The sequence below is a fragment of the Xenia sp. Carnegie-2017 genome, unplaced genomic scaffold, assembly GCF_021976095.1.
Source record: "Xenia sp. Carnegie-2017 unplaced genomic scaffold, XeniaSp_v1 HiC_scaffold_23, whole genome shotgun sequence".
Taxonomy (NCBI): Eukaryota; Metazoa; Cnidaria; class Anthozoa; order Malacalcyonacea; family Xeniidae; genus Xenia; species Xenia sp. Carnegie-2017.
The window spans coordinates 590985-607127 of record NW_025813486.1 but is presented as its reverse complement, the minus strand read 5'-3'; the positions used below and the strand labels follow the sequence as shown (position 1 = coordinate 607127).

The 16143-nt window shown below is 35.2% G+C and overlaps 2 protein-coding genes across 3 annotated transcripts in view; both read right to left on the bottom strand.

Moving 5' to 3' along the window:
- The window catches only part of LOC124447935 (ankyrin repeat and fibronectin type-III domain-containing protein 1-like), a 28318-nt gene extending 27663 nt beyond the window's left edge, over positions 1-655 (bottom strand). The window contains exon 1 of the mRNA XM_046998931.1: positions 384-655. Coding sequence (XP_046854887.1) covers positions 384-505 — 122 coding nt within the window. The 5' untranslated portion in view covers positions 506-655. The remainder of the gene's footprint in view (positions 1-383) is intronic.
- Positions 656-1311: 656 nt separating this feature from the next.
- On the bottom strand, positions 1312-15888 carry LOC124447917 (transmembrane channel-like protein 7). Of its 2 annotated transcripts, XM_046998912.1 has the most exons (18): positions 15581-15888; positions 15156-15396; positions 14278-14353; positions 14021-14102; positions 13333-13562; positions 12213-12358; positions 11566-11713; positions 9953-10123; positions 9395-9549; positions 8760-8844; positions 7564-7661; positions 6056-6160; positions 5900-5975; positions 5356-5486; positions 4745-4774; positions 3991-4128; positions 2790-2868; positions 1312-2185 (listed from the first exon to the last, which is right to left on the bottom strand). In XM_046998912.1, exons 1-18 carry the CDS (start codon positions 15729-15731, stop codon positions 2063-2065), a joined length of 2265 nt encoding a protein of 754 aa, XP_046854868.1. In that variant the 5' UTR covers positions 15732-15888; the 3' UTR covers positions 1312-2062. The 2 variants fall into 2 exon arrangements, with proteins under 2 accessions (XP_046854868.1, XP_046854869.1); XM_046998913.1 differs by lacking the exons at positions 1312-2185; positions 2790-2868; positions 3991-4128 and adding an exon at positions 4141-4573.
- Positions 15889-16143: the final 255 nt, after the last annotated feature.

Here is a 16143-nt window from a genome sequence, read left to right as displayed (position 1 = left end):
CAAGCAGGTTTGAAGCTGGAGAGAACGTTTTCCGTAAATTCATCTTTAAGCATAAATTAGTGCAAGTTGTTTGGGGATGTACTTTATCGAATTATTTGAAGATCTTCTTGACATAATTCAAAATCTTCGAGCAACATACTGCTGTACAAAATAAAAGACAAATAGAGAAAAAACCCATGACAAACACGCTTGAAACAAGAGTGAATTCTGTCGCTATGTCCAGCACGTGTTGTGGACAAAATACACAATTGAAATTTGCTATTTGAGAGAAATTTATCATGTAAATGACTCTAGAGTGAACCTACCTTCCTCTTCGCATTCAATAAAAAAAAAACACACGCACACAAAAAAGGTTAACGATAACAAAATTAATGTTGTTGTACCTATTTCTGTCCACCGGCTTCGTAGAATCTAAACAAGACAGCACTGTAGTAGGATTCACGTATGTTTCCGATAAGCTGTTCTGCTTTGTGTATTTTCGAGCACGTCCCATAATTTTATCCATTAAATCGCGACAAATAAAGCCAGCTGTTCGCTCGGCTGATCGTTTCCCATCACTTGCAAGCTCGGCCGTATAAAATCGCTTTCGAGACACGTAAGGTCCAGCGTCGTCTATCGAAATGAAACTAATCCATATAAACACAGCTCAATTTTGGCTCCTTTACAAACGCCAATAATAAACAAGTGCGCTTTATTGTAGTGCTATTAATAATAACAGCAAAAATATCATACGAAAAACCCGTGTGCCACCAGATAGTCCTGTTTGCTACAAAAATTTCTAGCTTGGATTTTAACAAGATTTATTTCGAATGCATTATAATCCAGCCAGCCAAATCCGAAGGAATTAACGTTTGACAGTTCATTTCAATTGTATATTTGGATAAAAATAATACATGGCATAGTCAATGTTGACATTCTCCGATAAGAGCAATCACTATAAACAAACTCTTATCAACTAAGACACTCATTACGCGTTTCCCACGCAAACCCACGCGCAAAAACCGATGGCCAAACGTTGTTGAACGCAAATTATGTTAATTTTGCGATTGTTTGCTTACAGAAAGTTCACTCAGACTGTTTACTGCAAATTTTACGCCGTGTTAAGGATTTTGCGTGCAAGTTCAAAGTTCATTACAAATTAGGAAACAATGCGTCTAACTGGTTACTTGCATAAAATAAACCAATCATATTTTTCGATAATAGATGCTTTTTCAAACTTCATGAACTTTTGAACTTGACAACGGATTTGAAATGATCCTCCTAACGATGTTGAAAATGTCTAACGGTAAATTTTCGTAATACACAATCACGATACTTCAAATTAAATTCTTATTATACAACGCAAAAATACAAAAATGATTGTGCATTTCCATTACAACAAATATATTAATGTACAAATATAATACTCTAATGCCTAAAAATAATTTATGAATCGTAACAATCCAGCCATACAAACAGGCGTGCAAAGTACGAAGAAGTAATTTACAAAGCATTTTTATGTCCGCGATGACAAACAAATAACGTATAAAAATTATACCTTAATTTTACACCAACCCATCTTCAAATGCCAAACTTAAGGCTGATTACCATTCAATGCAAATTGTCACGCGATCTACTTTTTGCGATCAAGTTCTTTTGAATTGAGCAGTGAGAAACTGTTCCGGTCAAGAGCTTACAATTGAAAAAAAAGTGCTCGGAAAAAGTCGATCGCGCTACAATTTGCTCTGAATGGAAATCAGCCTTTATGATGTTACAGACTCGCGCGCATTTTGCAGAGTTTACACAAATATTGACGCGGGGAGGGGGTGGTGATTTGTGCTTCAATGAACATGGCTCCTATAATTTAGTTAAAAGTAAAAAAAATTGCATGGTTGGATATAAGGGGGGTGGGGTGGGTGGTTGTACTACAATGAACATGGCGCCTGTAATGCAGGTAAGAGTAAATACATGGGCATGGGCTCAACATAAGAGGGGTGGGGGTGTGTGTGGTGTGCTACAATGAACATGGCGCCTGTAATCTAAGTAAAAAAGTGTGTGTGCTTTTCTAAAACTTATCCCCGCCTCACTGGCTTGCATTAAGTATTGCACTAGATGACGAGGCATCGGTAGGAAACGCTTCTTCTAATTTCTTCTTTTGGGAGTCTGCCAAAAGACGCTCCATTAGAAAACGTTTGTCGCGTCCTTCCTGAAGAAACATGCAAAATATTATAATAATGGCAAAGTGTGAATAAGTAAAGTAGTTTATCGTTAACATTGCATGATCTTTTGGCAAGATTGTCGATAGGTCAACTCCAAAAGTTCACACTTTCTGTTTTTCAAAAAAGAAAGCTCACATGAAGAAAATAAAACACACGTCCATTGAACTGTGAATTTTCCAAAAATGTGGTAGTGCATGCTTTCTTCACCAAATAAAAGTTTTCTAGCATTGAACTGTGAATTTTCCAAAAATGTGGTGGTGCATGCTTTCTTCACCAAATAAAACTTTTCTAGCATTGAACTGTGAATTTTCCAAAAATGTGGTGGTGCATGCTTTCTTCACCAAATAAAACTTTTCTAGCATTGAACTAGCTAACATGTTACTAAGGGTTTTCGAAATAAACAAACACATTACTAATGTTATACAGTATATCAGCGTATAGCCACAAATGGAAGGACAGGAACCTGTCCACAAATGGAACCTGTTGTATACCAGAAAGCAGGCAAGCTACCCTCAAAATGATGGTGCTAATGAAAGTTCTCCGGGTTTCAACTGAACGAGGCAAACATCATGCGTGAATTTTTCCACTTACCAATATGAGTTGATCCTTTAACATATCAATCATATGATGATGAGCTCTGTTCATTGAACGGAAATAGTACAAAAGAAGACTAAAACGAAAAATATGACTTTACCTCATGAAAATTACTAGTAAGCACCGTAGTCTATAACCAAAGTACTACAGACACACTTCAATACAACCTTAGTCACCAACCAAAGTACTACACACACTTCAATACAACCTTAGTCAACAACCAAAGTACTACAGACACACTTCAATACAACTTTAGTCACCAACCAAAGTACTACAGACACACTTCAATACAACCTTAGTCACCAACCAAAGTACTACAGACACACTTCAATACAACCTTAGTCACCAACCAAAGTACTACAGACACACTTCAATACAACTTTAGTCACCAACCAAAGTACTACACACACTTCAATACAACTTTAGTCACCAACCAAAGTACTACACACACTTCAATACAACCTTAGTCACCAACCAAAGTACTACAGACACACTTCAATACAACCTTAGTCACCAACCAAAGTACTACAGACACACTTCAATACAACCTTAGTCAACAACCAAAGTACTACAGACACACTTCAATACAACCTTAGTCACCAACCAAAGTACTACAGACACACTTCAATATAACTTTAGTCAACAACCAAAGTACTACAGACACACTTCAATATAACTTTAGTCAACAACCAAACAACTACAGACACACTTCAATACAACCTTAGTCACCAACCAAAGTACTACAGACACACTTCAATACAACCTTAGTCAACAACCAAAGTACTACACACACTTCAATACAACCTTAGTCACCAACCAAAGTACTACAGACACACTTCAATATAACTTTAGTTGCAAATCTAAGTACAATAGACACACTTCAATACAAATTTAGTCTGAAAATAGTTCTGAAGACAGCAAATACCACAGTGAATGGTAAAAGTAATATAATAAGTTGATAGTTCTTAAAAGAACTGTTTTAAGTAAAGAGCACTAACCCAATAGTTCTAAATTAAAATGCATCGTGTCGTTTAATTTAAAACTATTGGGTTAGTGCTCTTTACTTAAAACAGTTCTTTTAAGAACTATCAACTTATTATATTACTTTTACCATTCACTATGGTATTTGCTATCTTTAGAACTATTTTCAGATTTGTCACCACGACAAAGTCTCTATTTTACAAATTTAGTCACTAACCATAGTACAATAGCAAATGGGAATATAAAAGACACAGTTCCTATGAACTGTATGATATCTTGAATAACACTTGGCCATTTATCGATTTCGTTCGGAATGACGTCATACATTCGAAAGTTGGGTTCACAATTACTGTTGCTTTATGGAAAAAGACATTATTTCTTAGAAAAGTAACAACATCAAGGGTTAGATGTTCATACAATGAAATTTTTGTGTCGAGCAGTCACCCTCGGTGTTTTTTATGTGACCGCTTCATGCAGGTTGTATAGAAAATCACCACATACAAGGAAGTACGAAATAAATAGTAGATATTTCAATACACACCCTAAATTACCAATCAAAAGCACGTAGACCTGATTACAAACAAAATTTGGGAAATACCCAGGCGAAACTTTCGAGATGAGACTCTACCGTATTTCATCTCTTAAGGCGCATAAAGCCATTTCATTCACGTAAATAACTCAATGATACATAAATGGACAAAAGTATGGATGCTTGGATGAAAGGTATGCATTATAGATGCATTGACTGAACCCACGTCTAAGTTTCGTCTAACGTTCAAACTTGGATACAGAGTATGCAGCTAGAAAATTGACAATATAACCTAAGAATGGCGCTTTCAGGAGTAATTTGACATCGTAAACACTGCTTTGTGTTAATAAATAACCCCCCCCCCTCTGACTAAATAAACGTAAGTAAATATGCTCCACGTGTCCTTTTCACAATTTTTTCTTAATTAAACGAACAGACCTACCCGAATGGTCCACAACAAGACGTCTTTATTCTGAAAATAAAAGAGGAAAAAGTCACCTAAAACTGAAGTGGAAACTCGGATTTACGAACAGTCGATACGAACTTTTATTTCATTATCCATACATGTGAACATTTCATGAGAAAATCATTTTCCCTCATAATTCCTGGATTAAAATAAGTTATAAAATATTTTTTCAAACTTTTCTAATTTTCAAAGCATAGCTTGAATAACTTGAAAGCACAGCTAAGTTGAATACGACAGGTTGCCCTGTCTAATGTGTTTCTTTATAAACAATTTTATCAAACCTCCCCCCCCCCCAATTATCAATCTTCCTACGTCCATGACTTTAGCCTTGTGATTTTCTCAAGATTTGGCCCTATTTTGGAATTTTAGTCTCGTTTTCTTTTAAGTTTTTTTCTTATAGCTAAAAAAGTCTTTAGTCGACATCAGCAGATCACATAAATATTTTGATAAGCAAGAAAAAGAGACTGCGATAAGTCTAACAAATCATCAACATGATGAGTGATTTTAATTAATGTTGTTAGAAGAGCATAGGAAAAGTCTTCTTTATCTTACTTTTTGAAATCTCGTCTCGGAAACACATGGCGTACCTCGTGACTGCGTAACCAATAGCAACAAGACATATGAGATAAGACAAAAGAAGCAGCATGGTGAAGAGGTAGTTAGCACGAGAGCTATTGTAGGGTTTTGATGATGGTTTGCAACTGAACATCAGACCGATCTAATGGATATAAATACAAACAACAAAACATAAGGACAAATATCAAGATATCGCGTGTCATGTGTAAAACACACTTAGCTAAAGGTATGAAAAAGTTGGAAAGGAGTGAAACTAGTTGTCAATTTGAAATCCGTATCTCGATTAAATCATCGCCGTATCTACTTGAAATATACATTTTATTTCGGTTACACTTGCATTCGGTTTCTCAGAACTGAAAGTAATAACAAAATTCTGGCTGGTTTTATAAAGAATGACGAAAATATACGTATAATCAAGCAAAATGGATTTCTAGTCGGACATCTCTCTCTGAGAATTCATTAGTTAAAGTCTTAAACACAATTTCACGTGGATATAACAAATATATAAGAGACGACTATAGATATACACAAGACACAACTACATAGATAAAGCACCTTTTTTGCATAAAACAAAATAAAAAGTTTCACAACGCCCATAGCTGCCATCAATGGAGAGAAATAACAGCCAATCCTATGCGAGATATGAAAAAAAAAGATGAAAACGTTGCGAGGATGAGGATTGCACGATTTCAGAGTGAATATTTCACTTGCCATATCAAAGCTTGACTATAAACCAATTCGAGTACATTTTTTGTTATGTCAAACTCGGGCGACGGAGCAACCTTGCCAAAAAATCCCCAATGATCAAAAAGAAGCCTTAAATGATAAAGTATGAGAATTTGGTTAGAAAGCTGACTAGATTAAAGTATGTATAATATACTGAATATGTAACTATAGTCGCAGGAAGAAAAACAACTTCTCAGTATAAAAACAATATACAAATATCACAATTCAACATACAGCTAATATATCGAGTAGAGCCTTCTAATCAATAAATACAAGCCTTCACTTAATGTGCAAGGAAATCCCATTCCACTTAACCTCTTTTAATTTCTCTTTATTTTACTTCCTAACTTCCTTATCATATAATCCATTTGACACCGCCTCCTTTAGTAGTAATTTAACACCTTTTTGTAAATATAATATCTTGTCTTAACATCCTATTTATTATTTGTCTGAAGATGTCTTGAGTAAAGACGAAACGTTACAATAAATTCAATTTTACAATTTTTCTGGTCTATTTCTATGCTTTAATCAAAATTTTATGTTGGGCATTAATATTTATTACACGAATTCAATTTCCGCTCGGCAGGTCTCTCGCTACTATATAGTAGTACATATAAAACTTTGTAAATAGACAATAACCAGTTACAATAACCAGTATATATATGTATATTTCAATATGAATATATGACAGCCTGACACATAAATTTTCATAGAGCCTTTACAAAGAATTAAGGTAAACGACTTTTTGTTGATGGCGTTTCGTCTTTAACGACATCTTCAAAGACATATGTAAAGACATCTTTTGATTTTTTCTCAAACATGTTTCTCCTTGTGAAAATAAAGAAAACCCCAGTACATGTATGATAATCTGGATTACGTCTGAAGCCAATAATATAAACATATAACATATCTGACAATGTCTTGAGGTAAAGACGACATGTCATCAATAAAAAAAACATTTAACACAATTTGCTCTATTGAAAGTTATAAAGCTGGGCGGTCGTATTTTAATAGAAAATTCGCTTTCCGCCTAGGAACGATTTCGTATGTACATATAAATATTCATCACTTAATAATAATCTACATCTTCAGTTTAACTACAGGCCCGTTGACACGATCCGATTTGTCGGATCCTAAAAAACGGATCGTGTGAACATATATAAAGTTAGCCTCCGAAAGCCAGATCCGTTAATCTGATAAATCGGATGGAAATAGAACTTGCTCTATTTTCATCCGACAAGATCATAAGAAGCCGACTAGTCAAATTACATAGATTAGAAAAAGGCTAGAACAAAAATACGAAAAATATATGGATAAGTGTACTGGATAACACAAATGGCTGTTTACACGACTGTAAATATGTAAACGAATATAAATATCAACAAAATTATCGGACCGTCGGAACAACCAAAAGTCGGAACAAGCAACCAATCGGATCCGGCAAATCGGATCATGTGAACGGGCATAGAGAAGTCCTTTTAACTGTTACTCACCTGTAAATTGAGTCTACAAGCAATGTTGTAAGTAAAACAATAATTAAGTCAATCCATATCAACATGTACATCTGGGCAGCAACCTGATTTTCCCAGCACTATAAAATACGTTGTAAACGATTATTGTAACCTACGTATATCTGAGAAGCAACCTGATTCTCTCAACACTATGAATTACATATCAATAAAAGGAAACTCGTTAAAAAAAATATCAGGAACGAAGGGTTTACCATTGAACTAACATACATGGAACGCTACCTCGAGCAAATAATTGAAGCCATATCTTACGCCAGACACGCGAGATTTTACCCCAGACACGCGTGTTTAGTGTTTCAAGATTCTCTCGCGGAGTAATAATTGATTGACTACACACGCGTGTCTGGGGTAAAATCACGGCTTCAAAAAATTATGAGGGTTTTGTATTACAGGTAGCGTTCCATGTATTTTAGTTCAATGGTGTTTACTTAAAGAGAAGCCTAGCCTGCCAGGGGGGGGGGGCAAATAATTCTCGATAAATTTAGCACCTACTAGCCGTACAATCTTGCTCGTATTTCATAAAAGAAACACGATTAAATAAACTTAATCCAGCACATCATTCATTAATGCATATTCCCCCCTCCCCCCCAGATTATCTATCTTCCGCAGTGTCTGAATATATTATTCTTTTGGTGAATGACTGACACGAATCCTCCGTGCATAACACTGATATATATAAAGACTGGATAACGCAACCTAATTCTATTGCCTAGAAAATTTTGAAGCCAACTTTTGAAAGCAGCGGCCATATTGGACTATCCACTTCTAGTATATATTTTATAATGAATTTTTATCATATTTTGTTATTTTTGTTATTTTCTCTTTCAGAAATCATGCCAAATCTTTTATTATGATATTTAAGCAATGTGAGAAGATTTCTATATGAAATTCAGCAAACATGAGTTTTTGCTAAAAACCTTTCTATTGTAGTCTTGTCATCATAGTAATTCTTTTTTGTCCCAAGAGTAAAACATATGATCCAAAATAAATGCGACGGTAGCAGTTTGCTACATAAAATCTGTATAAAAACTGAAAAAGTGGACAGTCAAATATGGCCGCCACCTGGCTTCAAGTCAATCCAGTTTTATACATATCAGTGACACATAACTGTAACTATATAGCAAAAAATTCACTATATTCAAACATCAATAAATTCTTACTGTATCACATTTCTTTATGTCTGATGCTTCAATATACAACGTAATGACCAAAGATGCCACAGACGCCAATTTGAGCAAAACAGTCCTATGATGAAAAAAAAGTTTTGAAAAACGTTTGCGAAAAAGTTGTCAAAAAAAGACGAAGACGAAGAAAGAGGCGAGAGAATGTAAATAACTTATGCATACCATCGATTTTGCTGCAGTTATGAGATAAACTGAATATATTAAAAATATATTTCTTGATGGGAGCATTGGAACAAAACTTCAAATTACCGTGTAGACTTTCTAAAACTGTTTATGCATGTTTGTTTTCATCCTCATGTTAATGAGGATGTTGTAATGTCCAGTTTAAACATTCAATGTAAAGTGATAGTGAGAAATTGATTTATCACTAATGGCTTGGGAAGCCGTGGGTATTTGGATGTCCGGATGTCCACCTGTGACGTAGGCAGCCCGTAATTTTTGGAATGTGGGTGTACCATGTACACATATGTAGGAAAGACACCTAGAAATTCAGCTTTTTGCTTAAACCTTAAAAGCAGAAAACCGAATAAAACTGAATACTACGAAGGAGAGTTTCGTCACTAGACCAACCACTTTAGACAACAATGCGCACGCGCTAACGTATGACGTACCTGAAAAGATTCATTGCCAATTCAAAACTTGGACTGTACTCTTCAAACGAACACAACACGGCGAAAATTGGAGGTACAATTAAATTGAGAATGGAGATCGTCAGTGATGGTGCGTAACGTTCCACAGTGTCCAGAAGATCCCCCTGTGTACCCTCCTACGAGAAAGAAAACGATATAGACATACGTATATTTAACGCAGAGATGGATTTAATGGGGGGGGAGGGAGGGGAGGTTTTGTATACCCCTCTTATCCTTGAGTAGAGGTAGCGCAAGAAAAGTGCCAATTCAGCAACGAAACATTAATATACCAAGCAATTGAGTAAAAGCAATAGTGATTATGAATGGTGGAGCGCACCATCCCCCCCACCCCCCTCCCTCCGAAAAAAGACACTCTCTCAATCATGATACAAGAGCATAAAATCTACCAAAAAAAGCACGGTGCAAGTGTAACCAGCGACTTCTAATTAAAGCTAAAGCACCGCCGCACAAAATCCATCCCTGATACGGCAACACATGAATAAGCACTTCATGGTAGAATTTCTCTTCATTCACGCATACCTCAGCAGATTTTAAAGCAATTTCAGTTGTGAAAAAGATAGCGTATGTAGAGCCGGCGAGTATGGCCATAACCAATATGACAACAATAAGACGAACTGTATACAGCTTGAACTTTTTCTTGTTGGAACGATTCTTGAATTCTTCCCAACGCTTTATTTCTTCTAAAGTACCCTGAAAACATAAACGTAAAAAGAAATCGTCAATCATATATCATTCATGTGATTTTCAAGTGAGCATCGTCTGTTCGTGCATTAATTTAATCTATCCGTCATCCTTCCCTTTCCAATATTTTGACTCCTTCCCTTTTACATACAGGTAAGAAGTTATATTTTATGACTACTCAAAGGACCCACACTGATTGGCAGTTTTTCTACCCAAAAGAGTCAACTTCCACGCTTGTGAAAACAAAAAAACGCCCGAGCTTACGTAGTACACCCGTCAATTCGTCAATACAAAGGGCGCTTGTTTCAGATGAATTGGGAAATCCCGGGGGGGGGGAGTGGGGTGACTGGAGGTAATGGACCTGTGATTATTACTACCAAGCCAGAACAGATCGCTTCATCTTGTTGCAAATGTTGCAATTATTTAATAAAGCAAACAGGGTTATCTAAGTACATTAAAGTTGATCTGTCAACAAAAATCACCAAGTCTCGTCAAACTTCAATGGATCGACTGTTTGTTTTTGCAACACACCTTTTTCAATTGCAACATGAAATTGCAGGAAGGTGTGTGGACTCGCGTGACATATGTACAGGATATGGCAGCCAACCATTATTTTACGCTCTAAACTCCCACACCATGCGCGACTTACTACAACATCATTCGTGAAATTCTGACTCTTAAATTTCAAACTCGACTTACTACAACATCATTTGTGAAATTCTGACTCTTAAATTTCAAACTCGACTTACTACAACATCATTTGTGAAATTCTGACTCTTAAATTTCAAACTCGACTTACTACAACATCAATCGTGAAATTCTGAATCTTAAAGTTCAAACTCGACTTACTACAACATCTTTCGTGAAATTCTGACTCTTAAAGTTCAAACTCGACTTACTACAACATCAATCGTGAAATTCTGAATCTTAAATTTCAAACTCGACTTACTACAACATCAATCGTGAAATTCTGACTCTTAAAGTTCAAACTCGACTTACTACAACATCTTTCGTGAAATTCTGACTCTTAAAGTTCAAACTCGACTTACTACAACATCTTTCGTGAAATTCTGAATCTTAAAGTTCAAACTTGACTTACTACAACATCTTTCGTGAAATTCTGACTCTTAAATTTCAAACTCGACTTACTACAACATCATTCGTGAAATTCTGACTCTTAAAGTTCAAACTTGACTTACTACAACATCTTTCGTGAAATTCTGACTCTTAAAGTTCAAACTCGACTTACTACAACATCAATCGTGAAATTCTGACTCTTAAAGTTCAAACTCGACTTACTACAACATCTTTCGTGAAATTCTGACTCTTAAAGTTCAAACTCGACTTACTACAACATCTTTCGTGAAATTCTGACTCTTAAATTTCAAACTCGACTTATACTACAACATCATTTGTGAAATTCTGAGTCTTAAATTTCAAACTCGACTTACTACAACATCTTTCGTGAAATTCTGACTCTTTATTTTCGCTGTTTTTTCATCAGTGATGCAGAAATCCCACGAGGCAAACACTTTGTTGCAGAATGAGTGAAACTGACCACCACCTTCGATATAGCTCTGTTGAAAATTCTTTGCTAAACTTGAGGGAGAAGAATGTTTGAAAACTATAAAATGCTACTGCCGCTTCTCGAAACACGTTTTTGTCGAAAAATCGTAATTTTTAGGCGGGAAAACGAAGCACCATGCAGTAATACGAAAGGTATGTTCGGGGATTGATACGTAAAAATGCGAACGACAAATTTAATTTTACAAACAATTCAATTAGCAATAGTTTGTTTAAAAATTTCTGTTGTTAAATAAGTGTTTGGAATGAAACTTGGCATTGGCTTGGCTACTGGCTAAATCCTCTAATGATTATAGTTGCTAATACTCCGTGAGAAAATTCAAACTTTTCTCAGCTAACGTTTCATCCGCTACTGACTATATGTAATTGATAATCCATGAGTTAAATTCAAACTTATCTTGACTATGCTACAATTCCTATTTTTTTAGGTTGTTGTAGAGTCGCTACAACGTGCGTACTTCATCGTCAACATATGTCATACGTACATGTTAATATAAATGTGATACATACTTACCTACTGACCATGAGAAGAAGACTTAAGAATAGATAAGCCACACCAACCAAAACATAAGCTAATGGTAATTTATATGTTGCACCACCTTTTGTCAAATCACCTGCAGGATAGCTTCCATAAAACATGATGGTGGTGTTAATCCAGCCCTTCATACAAAAATACATGATGGTGGTGTTAATACAGCCCTTCATATGAAAAATACATGATGGTGGTGTTAATACAGCCCTTCATATGAAAAATACATGATGGTGGTGTTAATACAGCCCTTCATATGAAAAATACATGATGGTGGTGTTAATCCAGCCCTTCATATGAAAAATACAGGATGGTGGTGTTAATCCAGCCCTTCATATGAAAAATACATGATGGTGGTGTTAATCCAGCCCTTCATATGAAAAATACAGGATGGTGGTGTTAATCCAGCCCTTCATATGAAAAATACATGATGGTGGTGTTAATCCAGCCCTTCATATGAAAAAAAATAACATGATGGTGGTGTTAATACAGCCTTTCATATGAAAAAATAACATGATGGTGGTGTTAATACAGCCCTTCATATGAAAAAATAACATGATGGTGGTGTTAATACAGCCCTTCATATGAAAAAAAAAACATGATGGTGGTGTTAATACAGCCCTTCATATGAAAAAAATAACATGATGGTGGTGTTAATACAGCCCTTCATATGAAAAAATAACATGATGGTGGTGTTAATACAGCCCTTCATATGAAAAAAAACATGATGGTGGTGTTAATACAGCCTTCATATGAAAAAATAACATGATGGTGGTGTTAATACAGCCCTTCATATGAAAAAAAATAACATGATGGTGGTGTTAATACAGCCTTTCATATGAAAAAATAACATGATGGTGGTGTTAATAGATACAATAAGCAATTTAAAATGAAAGATTTGTTTTCCACTGAATAAGGAAAGGTGTGAACTTATCTTAATCTTGGTTTTACATAAAGAATGTAGAGGATTGATGATCAAATAAAATGGAAAGTTGAACAAAAAGTTCGACAGTGGCAAAAGCAAATGTGAACTTTTGTAATTGTAAAATCTGAACAACTTCCCTCCACTAACATGAAGTAACTTGCTATCTGGGAGATCACTTACTTGTCCAGTCATGAAGTCAACAATCTCATTGCCAAAATTTTTCTCAAACTTTTCTGAGTTATTTAAAGATCGACAAAATGTACTATTCTTTGGTAACTCTATCATTGGTTCATCCATAATCAGAGTTGGTAATGCAATGAAACTGAACTGGAGAATAAATATTAGCAGGTCCAAAAACATTAGCCATTTTAAGAAGAGAAAGAAGGAAAGGACGCCATTACCAAATTGACCTAAAAAATGACACGGATTTACGAAACCTCTAGAAATATATTTTCCAAAGATTTATGTAAATATGTCAGCCATCATGTGTGCTGTCATAATGTAGCTTCACTTAAACATAGCAAATTGACCCTGCAATAAATTGTATGTACTTTCTCAGCCTTCATCAATGTGTACAAAAAGACCTCAATTTGATATTTTTTGGAAAAAACTGAGAAACACGGTCAGTAGCTAGTTTATTATTTGGCATTATTTGACATGACACTAGAATTTTTTGTTTCTTTCTGGCTGTTTTGAAAGGATTGGCTTTTACATTAATTACATAGTTCTGTGGCATGATGACCATTTAACAAATGTTTAGAAGATTTACTAAACTTTTGACACATCAAAAAATTGCAAATTTTTTAGCTTAAGCTGGTAGTGGGAACTCACCAATGGTAGTGAACAAGTTAAAAACACGTAATTGTACCTTCAATCTCCTTGAGATGACCTTTCCACAGTTCAAGTGCATGAATGCTCTCTTTTATGGATTGCTTTGTAAGATGCCACCACTGATTTCGAGGAAATAAACATAGTAAAGGTCAGACATCATACGTATGTAGTAATTATAAGAAAAGGTGAAAAGTTTTATAACAAATTACTAAAAGCAATTCCTACAAACTTCTGTTTACAAAAACGTATGTAATTGGAAGGACATTACAGAATTTGGTACTTAATTACACTTACCATGGCATAACGTAGTCTCATTGCCTTCCAGAATGATAAATTTCTTGGCAATGAATGCTCCGACCGTTGTGCTTTCCTAAAGTAGGCATATATGTAATAATTTGGATAAAAATTTAAATTGTCATAATATGACTTGTGGAAAGACATAGATTAAGATTGCTTGTACGTATACCGTATGTGTAACTATCAAAATAAAATAATATTGTGAATTATATTTGAATTATGATGAGGAACGTAGAAATTTGGTTGATGTGTATAGTTTAACACCTCCAAGACTAATAACAGTAAATATTTTACAATTCTTGTTTATTTGGTATTACAGTCACATATTCCTATATTGGGTTGAAAAAATTTGACAGTTAAGAAATGAAAACATGCAAAAATTTTCTTGCCTGGCAACAAAAAATTCATTATTCAATTAGTTTTTTTAATTTACTATTCATAATATGCAAGTGGCTTCTTGTCAAAAGCAAACATGTTATTAAAAATCATGTAAATACAGATCCATTTCTCAAAAAACAGTGAATACCTGCTGTTTGAAAGTTAAGGATGCAACATTGGGCTGTTCACAAAAATTCCCAGACTTTTTTTGTTATTGGGTTTTGTTCAACTCCTGCTCATATTCCGGAACAAAAAAATTTATATGGCGTAATGTTTTAATCCCTCGCTCGTATTCAAGAACGAACAAATACTAAAATGTATATTGGATTCAATTTGGAAATGGTTATCTTCGATATTTCGATGATAAATATAAACACTGTATTTGTGCTATAACTTATGACTATCTCAAAGGCTGGAAGATAACATTACAGTCAGAAACATCAAAGAATGACAACAATGTAAAATATTATGTTTACATTTACTTTCAAAATACAGACCTCACACTGCGTTTGGTAGCTATTGGCGCTGCAATATCTCGATACGATTCACTAGGATATGAGCTGTCATCTTCTATATCAATGGCCAGTCCATTGCTAGTATTTCCAAAATTTTGCGAGCCTCTTCGACGACGTGTTGTAGTGTGTCCCCTTCGGCTGAGAGCACTTTTCGAGCCATCCGTCGTTCGATTAGCTTTGTGGCTGGGCATTTCTTGAAATATTCTGTTATTTCTGTTGTTGCCTAAATTTTAATCAAGATAAATCTATCATTTTCAAGTCCACTTTTCCCAACTTAAATAGCCAAAAAAACTTCGGGACAACAATCATGAGCTGGAAAAATGAACGTATAAAGACGAATATACTTGAGTACAGTGTATGCAATTCGATGCAAAAAACATTACTGCCATTTACATCAGTGTACTTACTCCGTCCATCGTAACCGTTGTCGTGGTCGTCGTTCGCAGAGTCAAGTCGAATCATCTGCATGCCATCGGCATTTCCTAAAAACTCCATATTTGTTCTTCTCTGTAAATTAGTCGTTTTTGCTGGCAATGGTGCAATGCGCCTACTTGGCATTCTTCTTGTTTGAAAAGCGATAATAACACATTATTAGTGCACAGTATGGTTTGTATACTTACAGGAATTACGCTTTGTTGAGCTTATTGTGTATAAATCATTAATTGCCTGAGTCCGAGCTCTTTTGCTCCGCTCGCTTTAAATCTTGAAGTAATCCGACGCAATCATCGCCATGGTTATCAACGTGCAATTTGATTGGTTAGAATAAAATAGCAGTTCAGACCGACCGTACTTTAGCTTGAGGGTTCCAGAATTCATACGAGTTTTGACCTTTCATCTTTTGATTGATAGAAGGGAAGTGGCGTGGATAGATATTTTTAAATGATTAGATGACGATTCCAAATTTTAGTTAAGCAATCGCCCACGCTTTATATTAAAACACACAACATGAGAGAGTCTATCGCCAACGCTA